This window comes from Elephas maximus, chromosome 7 (genome assembly GCF_024166365.1).
Source record: "Elephas maximus indicus isolate mEleMax1 chromosome 7, mEleMax1 primary haplotype, whole genome shotgun sequence".
NCBI classification, from domain to species: Eukaryota; Metazoa; Chordata; class Mammalia; order Proboscidea; family Elephantidae; genus Elephas; species Elephas maximus.
The window spans coordinates 113,512,409-113,528,176 of record NC_064825.1 but is presented as its reverse complement, the minus strand read 5'-3'; the positions used below and the strand labels follow the sequence as shown (position 1 = coordinate 113,528,176).

Below are 15,768 nucleotides of genomic sequence, written 5' to 3'. Positions count from 1 at the left end.
GGGGTTTCTCACAATTAAATGCTCAAATTACAAGTGACACATATGACCTCTAACCCAACTCATTGTCCATAAATAGCCACATGCCCCCACACACTACCAAAGATACTAGAAATGTCATTTCACTAGATGCCTAAAAGTCAAAAAACTGAAAAAAACTAACAAACAAAATGAATGACTCTAACAAGCATGTAAACCTTTGTAATCAACATTTTATTTTACATGTTTATGTTTTAAAATATAAGTAAAAAATGCAGAATTTTACCTTGGTATGCCTGGTTTCCCATTTCACCACAGGTTGTGTCCTAAACCTTGACAAATGGGTCTAGAAAAACCCCTGGGGACAAAAAATAATGAGAAAAAGTAGTTTTTTTCTCAACAGCTGTTTGGTGAATGCCTCTTTCACATCTTTATTTCTAAGGCTATAAATCATGGGGTTCAACATGGGGATAACCGTGGTATAAAATATAGCCACCATTTTCCCCTGTTCCACAGATTCCTTTGAGGGGGGTCTGAGATACATGAGAAAAAAAGTTGCATAGAATATGGTGACAGCTGTCAGATGGGAGCCAGAGGTAGACAAAGCTTTGTGTCTGCCCTCTGTAGAGCGGATCCTCAGGATGGCAGGAAAAATATAAAAATAGGAAACAAGGATAATGAGGAGTGAAAAGGAAAGGTTACACCCAGCCACAACAAGCATTGATGTCTCTTTGTTGTAAGTGTCAGAACAAGCCAGCTTAATCAGTGGAGGGTCAGCACAGTAGAAGTGGTTAATCTCATTGGGGCCACAGAAGGCCAGGTTGTAGGTCCACATGGTCTCCATCAGGCCAGTGAGAGCTCCATACACATAAGGCACCGTGATGAGGGATGTACAGACACTCTTGGACATTTTGCTGCCATAAAGTAGAGGGTTGCAGATGGCCATGTACCGGTCAAAGGCCATCACAGCCAAGACATAGATCTCCACATGGACCAAGGCAATAAAAAAGTAACACTACACCAGACAAGCAGAATAGGAAATGGTTTTCTTCTCTGAGAGGAAAAGCTCCAGCATCTTTGGAGTCACATTGGTGGAGAAGCACAGATCCACAAAGGATAAGTGGCTCAGGAAAAAGTACATGTGTGTGTGGACCCGGGCATTGACAGGGATGAGTATAATCACACCCAGATTCTCTGTCACTGTGACCATGTAGGTGGCCAGAAAGAGCAGAAAGGAGAGAATCTCTAATTCCAGGTGACTGGCTAGTCCCAGGAATATTAACTCACTCACTGAAGTGAAGTTACTTCTCAGAATTTTCTTGGACTGGAAATGAGAACTTTGGGCCTGTACAGAAATTTTTAAGTGGTAAATGTTTTCATATTTTCTTTGAATATCGTTTTTTTCTATGCATTTTTTTCTCTTTCCTCTTCTATGAATCTATTTTTTCTGTAGGAGACGCTAGAAATGGCGGTTTAATAAAAATCCAAAACTCTTTACCATAGTGTGGATTTCAACCCCTAGCAACCCTATAGGACAGAGTGGAACTACCCCATAGTGTTTTCAAGGAGCTGCCGGTGGCTTTGAACTGCCGACCTTTCGGATAGCAGCCAAATGCTTCACCACTGCACCATTAAAAAAAAAAAAATGGAACCAAATTAAAAGTTAGCAAACTCAAACCTGCTGCCGAGTCTCTGTCACTACTCAGATTCAGATATTTTTCTTTTCTAATTGTCCTCTTATCTCTCTTTGCCCCTTAATTTTTTTGAAGTTTCCAGTGTTATATTTCCTATCCATTTCCATATATAATTTATTTTTTCCATTTTACGTTTTAACATGAAACCAATCTTTTTTCTTTTCCCACAATTTTTACCACTGAATGCCAAGAAATAAGAAAACAGACAAATACCCATCACTTACCTAAATGAATTTACCAGAAAACTTGAGCAAAGTAGAGCACGTTGTACCGAAGTACTTTTCCTAATAACAATTATTTCTTTCAGGCCACAACAGATAAAATCCCTTAGATTTTCTTGTATATGCACACTAAGTAATAAATTAAAAGATACACCTTCATTCATTCTCTGTAAGATATCATGAAATCACTTTTTTTAGCTGCTAGTTTGGAAAAAACATAGAAGAAAACAGCATTCCTTGAAAAGCTGAATATTTGAAAACATTTTCTCATGAACAGATACCAATATACATGCAAAACAGCTTTCAAAATCTTCTAATTTTTTTTTTACAATTAATCCAATAAACTTTGGAGAATCTAATCTTTCAGAGCATCAGACCTGAACTAGAACATAGAGATGATACAGGCCAGCATGTTAATCTCCGGTTGTGAAAACCGAGATTGAACAGCAAAATGATAGTCCGGGGCCAGACACTGGATTTGACAGAGCCTGGGTTAGAAACCGACACCTCCCATGTATCCAGGGTAGTGCTAGCTCTTAGGACCCAGACGTGGTCTTAATGGAGCAGCTCTGAGAAAACAAAAACAAAAAAGCCAAACCCGTTGCCATGGAGTTGATTCTGACTCATAGTGACCACACAAGACAGGGTAGAACTGCCCCAAAGGGTTTCCAAAGAGTAGCTGGTGGATTCGAACTGCCTACCTTTTGGTTAACAGCAGTATCTCTTAAACACTGCACCACGAGGGCTAAAAAAAAAAACCAACCACACCAGCTTCTTCAGTCTTTGATCTCAAGCTAGGCTTGCTATAGCCAAAGAGTAGGATGTCGCCAATGGAATACGATGAAAAGAGAAGTGTGCAGTTTTTATTCATTTCTTTACAAAGTGCACTTACTCTCCACTTCCTCTGTCTGCCTGCCCATTAGCTGGAGTAAGGGTGTGGTATTGAGCTATGCTAGATCACATGAATGAGATCAACTCTTTAGAGATAGCAGAAAAATAAGAATGAGTAGATCAGAGTTCCTAAAATCTTTGCAGAGATGAACTGATATGCCAGCTCAGAATTTTACATAAATGAGAAATAAACTTCTAATTTAAGTGACTGTTATCTAGTTTTGCCCTCACAAAGACTGAAATCATTATTCAGCTAATACTTACGCTATAGGATCAGAGTTCAATGTTACTATAGAGTTGACTGCTCTAAAAATAAGATAAAACTAATTGCAGTGATGATTATTAATTATAATTAAGTTAACCTCTCAGGGTTTATGCCCAAGGGCTATGCTATGACTTACAAATTGTTATGATAATACTCAGTTAATCCATATGTCAGCCTCTTGAAACCTTAAAATTGCCTTGAACCTCCTTTTCACATATTCCATGCCATAAAAACAAATAGAAAAACCAAACCCATTGCCATTGAGTGAAATCAACTCATAGCAACCCTATATATAGGACAGAGTAGAACTGCTCCATAAGTTTTTCAAGGAGTGGCTGGTGCATTTGAACTCCTGACCTTTTGGTTAACAACCCAGCTCTTAATCACTGTGCCTCCAGGGCTCCATGCCATTAAGAAACACAAAATATTCTCAAATACACAAACACACATGCCACATGGCATGACAACTCTATGGAAGGCAGGTGAAAGACATTTATTGCAAAAAAGTAAAAATTCCAATTTAGACATTAGACATATTTATTCTTTAAATCCCCCACCTGGACTTCAGCCACAGGGGATTTTTCACTGGGTGTTTTACAACTCTCAATTTCCACCTCGCAATATCGCCCTCTATTTTCTTCCCTCTTATTTCTCACCTGTCTCAAGAAGTCCACTTTTTCTAATCAATATTATTCAGAGCAGTTCACCTTTTGTTGGCTCATATGTTTAAGCTTAGCTGTAATTCAGCTTTGCCTAGTGAACATATTGAGATGTTTTGCAAAACTGAAGAGCTTTTCATATAATAGGAGGTATCATTTGTAGAAGGATGATGTATTGGCATCTGTCATGAATTGAATTGTGTCCTCCAAAAATATGTGTCAACTTTGTTAGGCCATGATTCCCGGGATTGTGTGGTTGTCCTACATTTTGTGATTTTCCTCTGTGTTATAAATCATAATCTCTGCCTGTGATTAAAGAGGATTAGGTTGGGATGTAACACCCTTGCTCTGGTCACATCCCTGATTCAAAGTAAAAGGAGTTTCCCTGGGATGTGTTCTGCACCACCTTTTATCTTACAAGAGATATAAGGAAAAGGAAGTAAACAGAGAGTTGGGGACCTCATACCACCAAGAAAGCAGTGCTGGGAGCAGAGCAAGTCCTTTGGATCCAGGGTTCCTGCAGGGAGAAGACCTAGTCCAAGGGAAGATTGACCTTCCTCCAGAGCTCACAAAGAAAGCCTTCCACTGGAGCTGATACCCTGAACTTGGACTTCTAGCCTACTAGATTGTGAGAAAATAAATTTCTCTTTGTTAAAGCCATTCAGTTCTGGTATTTCTATCATAGCAGCACTAGATGACTAAGACAACATCTCTCTATTTGTGTGTGTGTGTGTATTATTTCTCTCTCTCTCTCTCTCTGTATCATTGGGGCCACAGAAGGCTAGGTCTACATATTTGTAGGTTCATATGTATGCGTTCCTTAAATCTTCTTTTGGTGCTTCCTGTGGTGTTTAATATTTTCCCCATAGAATCCTTCACTATTGCAACTCAAGGCTTGAATTTTTTCTTCAGTTCTTTCAGCTTGAGAAATGCCAAACGTGCTCTTCCTTTTTGGTTTTCCATCTCCAGCTTTTTGCACATGTCATTGTAATACTTTACTTTGTCTTCTCGAGAGGCCCTTTGAAATTTCTGTTCAGTTCTTTTACTTCATCAATTCTTCCTTTTGCTTTAGCTGCTCGATGCTCAAGAGCAAGTTTCAGAGTCTCCCCTGACATCCATCTTGGTCTTTTCTTTCTTTCCTGTCTTTTCAATGACCTTTTGCTTTCTCCATGGGTGACGTCCTTGATGTCATTCCGCAATTGGTCTGGTCTTCGGTCACTAGTGTTCAATGTGTCAAATGTATCCTTCAGATGGTCCCTAAATTCAGGTGGGATATACTCAAGGTCATATTTTGGCTCTCGTGGACTTGTTCTGATTTTCTTCAGTTTCAGCTTGAACTTGCATATGAGCAATTGATGGTCTGTTCCACATTCGGCCCCTGGCCTTGCTCTGACTGATGAGATTGAGCTTTTCCATCGTCTCTTTCTACAGATGTAGTCAATTTGATTTCTGTGTGTTCCATCTAGTGAGGTCCATGTGTATAGTTGCCATTTACATTGGTGAAAAAGGTATTTGCAATGAAGAAGTCGTTGGTCTTGCAAAATTCTATCATTTGATCTCCGGCATTGTTTCTATCACTGAGGCCATATTTTCCAACTACTGATCCTTCTTCTTTGTTTCCAACTCTCGCATTCTGATCGCCAATAATTATCAATACATTGGGTAAATCTGCTGCAAAGGACCTCTTTAAAATATTAAAGAGCAAAGATGTCACCTTGAAGACTAAGGTGCACCTGACCCAAGCCATGGCATTTTCAATCGCATCATATGCATGTGAAAGCTGGACAACGAAAAAGGAAGAACAAAGAAGAATTGACTCCTTGGAACTGTGGTATTGGTAAAGAATATTGAATATACCTTGGACTTACAAAGAACAAACAAATCTGTCTTAGGAGAAGTACAACCAGAATGCTCCTTAGAGGCAAGGATGGCGAGACTGCGTCTTACATACTTTGGACATGTTGTCAGGAGGGATCAGTCCCTGGAGAAGGACATCATGCTTGGCAGAGTACAGGGTCAGCAAAAAAGAGGAAGACCCTCAACGAGGTGGATTGACACAGTGGCTGCAACAATGAGCTCAAGCATAACAATGATTGTAAGGGTGGCTCAGAACCGGATAGTGTTTCGTTCTGTTGTGCATAGGGTCGCTATGAGTCAGAACCGACTGGACAGCACCAAACAACACAACATGTATGTGTTTATACATAGTTGCTGTTGAGTCGGCTATTACTAGCAGCCACCTTATATGTGTCAGAGTAGAACTGTGTGCCATAGGGTTTTCAATGACTAATTTTTCCAAAGTAGATCACCAGGTCTTTTCTCTGAGACACTCTAGGTGGACTCGAAACTTTAACTTTTCAGTTACCAGCCAAACATGTTAACCATTTGCTTCACCAAGGATTCCATATATACCTATGGAAAAAGTAGATCTCACTACCTTTTCTTTATCTTCTGCTGGAAAACACTGAAATATCATGTTTTACCCTTCTGTGTGTTCATTCCCTATCCTGATATTCCTTCTTCCTTAAAAAGGTATGTGCCAATGTGTTTTTGTGCTTTCCAAAATTTTAAAAATGAGTATGTGCTAAATAAAATGTTTCCAATCTCCTTAGCACTGGTATTCATATCACAAAATCAACTCACTGGTTTTGGAACTTGACAAATTTGATTTAAAAAATTACAACGGTGCTACATATTAGAGGTATAACTTCAGGAAATTACTCAACCTTTCTGAGCTTCAGCACTCTTACCTGTAAAATGTTGTGCCAGTGGTTTCTTTGAGGATTAAAATTCTAAACATGTGGGAGACCCATACAACCATCCCAGGATATTTTTGTTTCTTTTTCCCCTCTGTTTAATCTGTATAAGAAATAGAAATTCTAATATGAGCTCTAGTACTTCTCATACAACCAATCAGACTCTTCCCTGTGTGATCATTAAATCATCTCTTAACCCTACACATTCCTGCCAAATGAGAAATTGGATAACAAGTATTAATAATAACACCTTTGCTGGCTCTTAACACACACAGAATAAACACCACTACCTATAACATGGAGGAGTCCTGGTGGCACAGTGGTTAACCACTGGCTGATAAACGAAAGGTCGGTGTTCCAAATCCACCAACAGATCTGCAGAAGAAAGGTGCAGTCTGCTTTCATAAAGACGACAGCCTTGGAAACCCTATAGGGCAGTTCTAGCCTATCCCATTAGGTTCCGGTGAGTCGGAATCGATGATAACAACAAAACCTATGAAGAAGTAGAAAAATCAGCATGCCTTCGAAAATATAGTTGAGGGAGATTTGTGGGTTTTTTTTTTATAGAGCGGGTTCCATTTCCCTATGGCATGTCTTAAAAAAAAAGATGAAGCAATCAATGCTGCTAAGTAAAATTTCCCAATTAAAAGACAGAAGAGAGACAAGAACCTTTTAACATGGGAGTTTGGCAATGGCTTCGCATCTCTCCTGTGTCTTCTTCCTTCTTGGTGATGACCATATACACTGCTTGTCATGCATTGCTGGGTATCCTTCTCCTTCACCACCTCTGTTATGTAATGGAATGGACCACATTCTAAAGAAATCTCATCACTCACTCACTTCACTTGGCTGCCAATGCAGCAAAAGCATAACCTTCTGCATGGTATCATTATTGTGAGCATGCTCTCATTTGAAAAACTTGTGGAGTATTTTAAGCTCTTTGTATTATATGTTTTACATTGTTTTGATTGGTTTATTAAAAGGCAAAGATCAAATGAAAGCAATTGGGGAACCTAAATATGGAAATTATTGAGGTAATGTCTGTAATTCTTTATTTTCCTAGGATACTTTATATCTTGTATGTTTATTGAATTTCTTAGCAGTAGTTGCTGTTGTTGGTAGGTGCCGTAGAATCAATGTCTACTCATAGCAACCCTCTGTACAGCAGAAGGAAAAACTGCCCAATCCCTTACCATCTTCACAACCGTTATGTTTGAGCCCATTGTTGCAGCCACTGTGTCAGTCCAACTCTTCGAGGGTCTTCCTCTCTTACGTTGACCCTCTATTTACCAGGCATGATGTCCTTCTTCAGGGACTCATCCTGCCTGTTAGCATGCCCAAAATATTTGAGACAAAGTCTCACCATCCTTGTTCTGTGGAGCATTCTGACTGTACTTCTTCCAGGACAGATTAGTTTATTCTTCTGGCAGTCCATGGTATATTCAATATCCTTTGTCAGCACCATAAGTCAACAACATCAATTCTTTGATCTTCCTTCCTTATTCATTGTACATCTTTCACATGCATATGAGGTGATTGAAAACACCATAACTTGGGTCAGGCACACCTTAGTCCTTAAAGTGACATCTTTACTTTTTAACATTTTATTTTTTATTCTGCTTTAGGTGAACTTTTACAGCTCAAGTTAATTTCTCATACAAAAATTTATAAACTTGTTATTTGACACTATTTGCAATGCCTATAATGTGACAGCACACTCTCCCTTTCCTCACTAGGTTTCCTGTGTCCATTCAACCAGCTCCTAACCCTTTCTGCCTTCTCCTTCCACCTCAGGACTAGAGCTGCCCATTTAGTTTTGTGTATTGACTTGAACTAAGAAGCACACTCCTCAGGAGTATTAGTTTATGACTAAGAAGCACTCTTCAAGAGTATTATTTTATGTCTCATAGTCCAGCCAAATCTTTGAAGAGTTGGCTTAGGGAATTATTTTAGTTCTGGGTTAACAGAGAGTCTGTGGGCCAAGTTTTCTGGGGTTTCTCTATTCTCAGTCAGACTGTCAAGTATGGCCTTTTTATGTGAATTTGAGTTCTGCACCACACTTTTCTCCTGCTCCCTCAGGGACTTCCTGTTGTGTGCCCTGTCAGGGTGGTCATTGGTGGTAGCCAGGCACTATCTAGTTTGTCTGGTCTCAGGCTGATGAAGTCTCTTGTTTATGTAGCCCTTTGGGAACCCTGGTGGCTTAGTGGTTAAGTGCTATGACTGCTAACCAAAAGGTCAGCAGCTGGAATCCACCAGGTGCTCCTTGGAAACCCTATGGGACAGTTCTACTCTGTCCTATAGGGTCACTATGAGTAGGAATTGACTTGCCGGCAACAGATTTTTTTTTTTTTTCCCTTGGACTAACATTTTCCTCATGTCTTTGGTGTTCTTCACTCTCCTTTGCTCCAGGTGGGTTGAGATCAATTGATACATCTTCAGTGGCCAATTCCAGGCTTTTAAGACCCCAGACTACACTCACCAAAATGGGATGCAAAACATTTTCTTAATACACTTTTTATGCTGGTTGACCTAGGTGCCCCCCAAAACCATGGTCCTCAGACCCCAGGCCTTGCTACTCTGTCCCTTGAAGTGTTTGATTGTGTTCAGAAAACTTCTTAGCTTTTGGTTTAGTCCAGTTGTGCTGACTTCCCCTATATTGTATGTTGTCCTTCCCTTCACCTAAGATAATTTTTGTCTACTATCAAGTTAGTGAATTACCCTCTCCCTCACTCCCCATTCTCTTAACCATCAAAGAATGTTTTCTTCTGTGTTTAAACCTTTTCATGAGTTCTTATAATAGTGGTCTCATACAATATTTGTTCTTTTGGGACTGACTAATTTCACTAAGCATAATGCAGTTCAGATTCATCCACGTTGTGAGGTGTTTCATGGATTCATCACTGTTCTTTATCGTTGCTTAGTATTCCATTGTGTGTGTACACTGTAATTAGTTTATCCATTCATCTGTTGATGAGCACCTAGAGGAGTGCATCCTTTGGACCCAAGCTCCGTGTACAGAGAGTCTCCTAGGACACGGAAAGATTGATGATGAAGACCTTTCCCCGAGCTGACAGAGGGAGAAAGCCTTTCCCTAGAGCTAGTACCATGAATTTGGACTTCTAACCTCAAAAACTGTAAGAGAGTAAATTTCTCTTTCTTAACCACCAGATGCTTACGGTATTTCTGTTATAGAAGCACTAGGTAACTACGATACTAAATATCTGTAAAAATTCATTTTCTGTACTTGTAAACTATGTCTGGAGTACCTTTTCAATTAATTAATTTATTCTTAGTTAACCCTCACTACTTGACTTCAACACATATGGGTCAATCTACTTTTTTTTTTTTTTTTCTCTCATTTTGAGTCTCTCTGTCTCCCTGTTTGTTCTTTTCAATGAATTAAAAAAGTCTTTGGTTTAATGTTCCTCTCTACTGGGCAATAATCTGCTGCCAAACAGATATTTAAGGAGCATAGAACACAAAATGAACTCAATTTTGTTTTGTTAAACACATTCTGGTAATTACTTTGTTCATGGCCTCTTTCACGTCTTTGTTCCTCAGACTGTAGATCATGGGATTCAGCATGGGGATCACCGTGGTATAAAACACAGCCACCATTTTCCCCTGCTCCACGGACTCCTCAGTGGGACGTCTGAGATACATGAAGATAAGAGTCCCATAAAATATGATGACAGCTGTCAGATGGGACCCACAGGTGGAGAAGGCCTTCCGCCTCCCTTCCACTGAACGCATCCGTAGAATGGCAATGAGAATGAATAGATAAGAGATGATAACTACAGTCAGAGAATATGTGAAGTTAATGCCCGCAAGTATGATCATTGTGTATTCTTTTACATAGGTCCCAGCACAGGCCATTTTGATGAGAGGTGGGTCTGCACAGTAGAAGTGGTTGATTTCAATTTTCCCACAGAAGTACAAGCCATAAGTCCACAATGTTGCTGCAAGACTAGTCAGAAAGCCGTATATGTAAGGGAATGAAATCAGTCGAACACAGACAACCCTTGACATTTTGCTGCCATAGAGTAGAGGATTGCCAATGGCCATGTATCTGTCAAAGGCCATGACAGCAAGAATAAAAATTTCTACATGGACAAGGGCAATAAAGAAAAAACACTGTACTAAACAACGAGAATAAGAAATTGTTTTTGTCTCTGACAAAAGGTTTTCCAGCATTTTAGGGGTGACGTTGGAAGAAAACCAAACATCGACAAATGACAAATGACTGAGGAAAAAGTACATGGGGCTGTTAAGCTGTGGACTGAGTTTAATTAACATGATCATGCCAATATTGCCTATCATGGTGATAATATAGACCATGAGAAAAATGGTGAAGAAGAGAATTCGCCATTCCTGATGACTGGTTAACCCCAAAAGAATAAACTCTGTCACATCAGTGAAATTGAGCATTTTATTACTGCTAAGCCAAGATTAGTAAACCAAGATTAAGCCAAGATTAGTAAGCCAAGATTAGTTACAAAGCTCTGTCATTATCTGAAAAGAAATAAATGAAGAAAAAATCAGGAATTGTTCATTTATTCAGATATAGCTTAATTCATGTCTCCTTTCATTGTTGTCCTTAGTAAATATCCATGACTGCATTTTGTCATTTTTTTCTGCAAATCTTTCTTCAGCACCTACTATGTAACAGGCTCTCTGAAGGTCACTAGGATTAATAAATACACAAACTCTGTTTTATAAGAATTATACAAAATATTGTGATTGAAACATGGTAGTAGTAATTATTTCAGCATCCTAATTTCCAGGACTACTTTTTGAACATCCCTTATTGCCAATGGTGTTTGGTACTTTCATATTTTTAAGATGTTAATGAAAGTTGCAGGCCTCTCCTCAAGGGAACTCAGAAATCCTCTACCTCTTGTCTCTTTTTTTTTTCATTTTAAGAATGTTCTCCCTTATTAGAGATGGAAGCCAGTGAATGAAATAATTTATCATCCCTAAATGTCAGATAATCTAACCCCATACCACCACTTATTTAAATTGAAGGACAAACAGTAACTGTTACTACCAAGTATAAAAAGGTGTACCATGTATATATATTTATACATGGCTCCCCATGTGTTACAGAACTGCACTCCAAGGGGTTTTCGAGACTGAGTTTTTGGAAACAGATCACCTAGACTTTTTTTCTGAGGTACCTCTGGGTGGATTTGAACCAATAACTTTTGATTAGTAGTTGAACACTCAAGCATTTACACCACCCAGAGGCTCCCATATTATGCCCATTCTGTGGATATGTGCTCCCCTCCACATCTTATACGTAATCATAATCTGCTAGATATAATTCAAGTATCTCTGATGGCACAGTGGTTAAAGCACTCAGATGCAAAACAAAAAGGTCAGTGGTTTGAACCCACCTGCCACTCCATGGAAGAAAGATGTGGCACTCTACTTTCATAAAGATTTACAGCCTCGGACACCCTATGGGGCAGTTCTACTCTGTCCTATATGGTCGCAATGAGTGGGAATTGACTTGAGTGCAGTGGGTTCTGTTGATTTGGTTTAGATATAATCCACACTATCTTCCAGAGAGTCAAAAATAAATGAGAAAAGAAGATTAATGTGATTTTTATGCAAGTATTAATGTGAATAAATACTTACAAAATGTATGATATATTCTTACGGAGTATAAACCAAAAAACCAAACCCATTACCGACCCCATAACACAGAGTAGTACTGACCCATAGGGTTCCCAAGGAGCAGTTGGTGGATTGGAACTGTTGACCTTTTGGTTAGCAGCCGTGGTCTTTAACCACTGTGCAACCAGGGCTCCTGCAGAGTTATAGTGGGCATAAATTGGGGAATGATTGACTATACTTGGGGATCCAGTGGAATTTTGGAAAGTTTCTTAAAATTTTGTAAATGTGTTCTCATATATAATCTGTATCCTGTAAACCATTTCCTAAAAGAATGTTTCTAAAATTATATTCCTAGGAAAACACTAGCACCTTGAGTGATGTTAATCGAAGTTATAGAGAAACACACACACACACACACACACACACACACACACACGAGTGCCCCTTAATCAAATAATAATGAGAAATCTCCATGCTCTATCCACCCTCTTAGAGATACACATCTATCCTTGTAAAGTGAAACTATGATAAGTTCTGGGTGAACGGATTCTGTTATATTGTCTACCCAGAATTTATTTAGCTTTAAAATTTTATACACACACACAGAGCTTTCACCGACATCAAAGAACATTCATGTTTTATAGAACACTGAAAGCAATTATATCCAATAAGAACCTTGAGCTATCTTTTCAGCAGAGTAATGACTTTGTTGGAGATTAAATTTGTGTCAGGCTCTCTAATGGCTAAATGTCATTTCCAGGGCAAATGATCATGCCCAAAATCTTTGTTTCTATATCCAGGATTAAACTTTGTTGAATCACAGTTTTGATGTATCTTTTTTTTTTTTTTTTTAATCCATAATTACCACTGAGTAGTAACCAGGAAAAGGCAGAAAGCAGGCAAGCTTTTGCTACTGTGAAAATAAACTGACTCTCATTCACCAAAGTATTTCCTAATGTTCTACCCACCCCACCTTTAAAAGCAAAAATTTTGCTCATCTTTCTTTTTTTTTTAAATATATAGTAAAGGAAAAGGCTGCTAACCAAAGTGGATTAGGATGATTCTACATGAATCTAGAATCTTGGATCAATTAATGAAAATCCGTGGCTTAACTAGTGGATTCATTAAAATAAATAAAGAATAATGACAAAGTTGTCTAAATTCAGATGAACTGCCTTAGAATACATTTACACATAGCCTGCAAAACCTATTCCAGTTGATGAATTCACCTCTAAATTCCTCTGTTTTACTGCATATGAGATATCAGCCTTCCACTGTAGTTTCATTGTCTTATCCCCACCCAAGCCTTCATGTTACATTTACAGTACTTATTTTCCCCTTCAAAGTTTCTCAATGACTGATTTAAAAATGATCTTTTGGATGGAAACACATACAGGTACTATGGACATAAATTAAAACTTGGAGAATACATGTGATCACACTGAATTATAGCTGAACATCAATCTACTATTACAAAAAAAAAAAGAAAAAAAGCAGCATTTCCTCTATAGTCTACTAAAGTCCATGTCAGTAGCATTTTCTTAGTTATTGTTCAATTGGCCATTCACAGCGTGTGTTACTAAATTGACCAAAATTCTTTATCCATCTGTATATCATTTGTGTCACAGAAGACAAATCACTACTTAAAAAAAATATTTCTAACTCTTTAAGAAATAAAAGGCGATATATCACAGGGCAAAAAATAGTAGTAGTCTGAAAGTATTTTTTGGTGTGCATTTTATTACAGAATTTCTCAAATATGCACAGGAATGCATGTGTGTAACACTTGCCCAACCATAAAGATAAAAGAATTCCAAAATTATTTGCACTATAATTGGCAATTTTAAGTGAATATGATAGATGGTGTTCGTCTTAGTTACCTAGTTCTGCTGTAACAGAAATACCACAAGTGGGTGGCTTTGAAGAACAGAAATTTATTTTCTCACAGTTCAACAGCAACAAACAACCCATTGCCATCAATTCAATTCTGACTCATAGAGACCTAAAATCCAAATTCAGGGTTTGGTTCTAAGGAAAGTGCTTCCATGTTTTTTTCAGCTTCTGGTAGCTGTCAATAATCCTTGGCCTTCTTAAGCTTGTAAATGCATCTGTATAAGGGTATTTCATCTGCCATCTGTCTTCCCCTTCCCACTCTGTGGGTCTTTATGTCTATTCTGTTCTCGTTTTAACTCAGAAGTGACTAGGTTTAGGACCCATCCTCCTCTGGTCTGACCTTATTAACATAACAAAGGAGAACATGGATTTCCAAGCAGGGTCATACTAATATGTACAGAGTTTAGGATTTCAACACATAATTTGGGGGGACACACTTCGATCCATAACTCTATTTTTGCTATTGAAAATGAGAGGTAAATATGTTATAGACTGCTACTATGCATGGATATATTACTTGTGATAACTCAATTCTTTCCAACATTTTTTTTCTATTTATGAAAGTCTATGGAATTTACTGACATAAACATAGATTTAGTTTTAGCTAATATTTATATATTAAATTTCACTAAAATTCTAAACTGTTTAGACCTCTCTTTCACCCTCTAAAACTTGTTTTTCATTTGGCATTGAGTAAACGGAAAAAATAAATAAACAAAAACTAATACCAGAGAGGAAGGCAACGTGATAAAATGCCCACTCTAATTGTTGTATTTGGAAATCCTTGGATGGTTCAAACGATGAAGTGCTTGGCTAATATCTAAAAAGTTGGTGGTTCAAATTCATCCAGGACCTCCTTGGAAGAAAGGCCTGGTGATCTACTTCCAAATATCAAAGTCATGAAAACTTTATGGAGCACAATTCTGCCGTTAAACATATAGAGCTGCCATGAGTCGGAATTAATTCAATGGCAACTGGTTTGATTTTTGGCTATATTGCATATCTGCTCCCTAGTGTGCTACTATCTGCTTGTATTTGGAAATGCTCCTTGCAGGTCTGAGAGGCAGTGGATATAGGTTTGGAGAATGTGTCCCAAAGGTGCTGAGGAACTATTGTGAGATGCACTAAAGATAAGCCATAGATGACAGCAGAAACAAGAAAGGAAGGTCACAGATAAACTGCACAAATGATTCTACTTTATCTAAAAAAAGAAAAAAAAAGAATTAGGTTTTGGGAAGTGTACATTTTCTAAAAAATAAAATGAATTCTTTAAAATTTGGCAGATTACATATGCAAAAAAAATTAAACATATGCTTTAGACATCATGACAGGTGATAGAGGAAATACAGAGGTAATGAGAGAATTTACACCAGAAAAGAGATCACAAACATGTCCGTGGACATGCCTGATTTCTGATTCAACAGCATATGCCTGTGGCTTCCTGTCTTGTTCACCTTCATTTGATTTTTAAATATCAGCAATAGAGGAATTCTTATTGGAAGGTCAGATTTGACTGTGTGATAGCAGGGATGATTCAGCATAAAAAAGCGCATAAAAGATGGTGCCATTTATGCCTTCCGAAAGCAAAATTTAAGAAAATCTGAGTGATGACTAGTCAGGAAATAGAGGGAAATAACAAAACCACAGGGAAAATGGAGTGATTAAGCCTGATTTTAGGGTTATGAGGTCTAGAAAGAACTCGAAATCTTGTGAACCTCAGAAGCTTCTAGAGGATAGTCATCATCAACAAAAGGCAAAAATATATTCATAACCTTAGCTTATTTTATCATTCTT

The 15,768-nt window shown here is 38.2% G+C and overlaps 1 protein-coding gene and 1 pseudogene across 1 annotated transcript; both read right to left on the bottom strand.

Annotated features, from left to right (window-relative positions):
* Nucleotides 1–322: 322 nt before the first annotated feature.
* Nucleotides 323–7,685, bottom strand: LOC126080418 (olfactory receptor 5M8-like; annotated as a pseudogene).
* Nucleotides 7,686–9,951: 2,266 nt separating this feature from the next.
* On the bottom strand, nt 9,952–10,890 carry LOC126080417 (olfactory receptor 5M3). The gene has a single exon (XM_049891638.1). The coding sequence runs from the start codon at nt 10,888–10,890 to the stop codon at nt 9,952–9,954; it is 939 nt and encodes a 312-aa protein (XP_049747595.1).
* Between the last annotated feature and the right edge of the window lie 4,878 nt (nt 10,891–15,768).

What these genes read in the sequence shown, in the direction of transcription:
- LOC126080417 (XM_049891638.1), bottom strand. Translation starts at nt 10,890, where the DNA reads ATGCTCAATTTCACTGATGTGACAGAGTTTATTCTTTTGGGGTTAACC.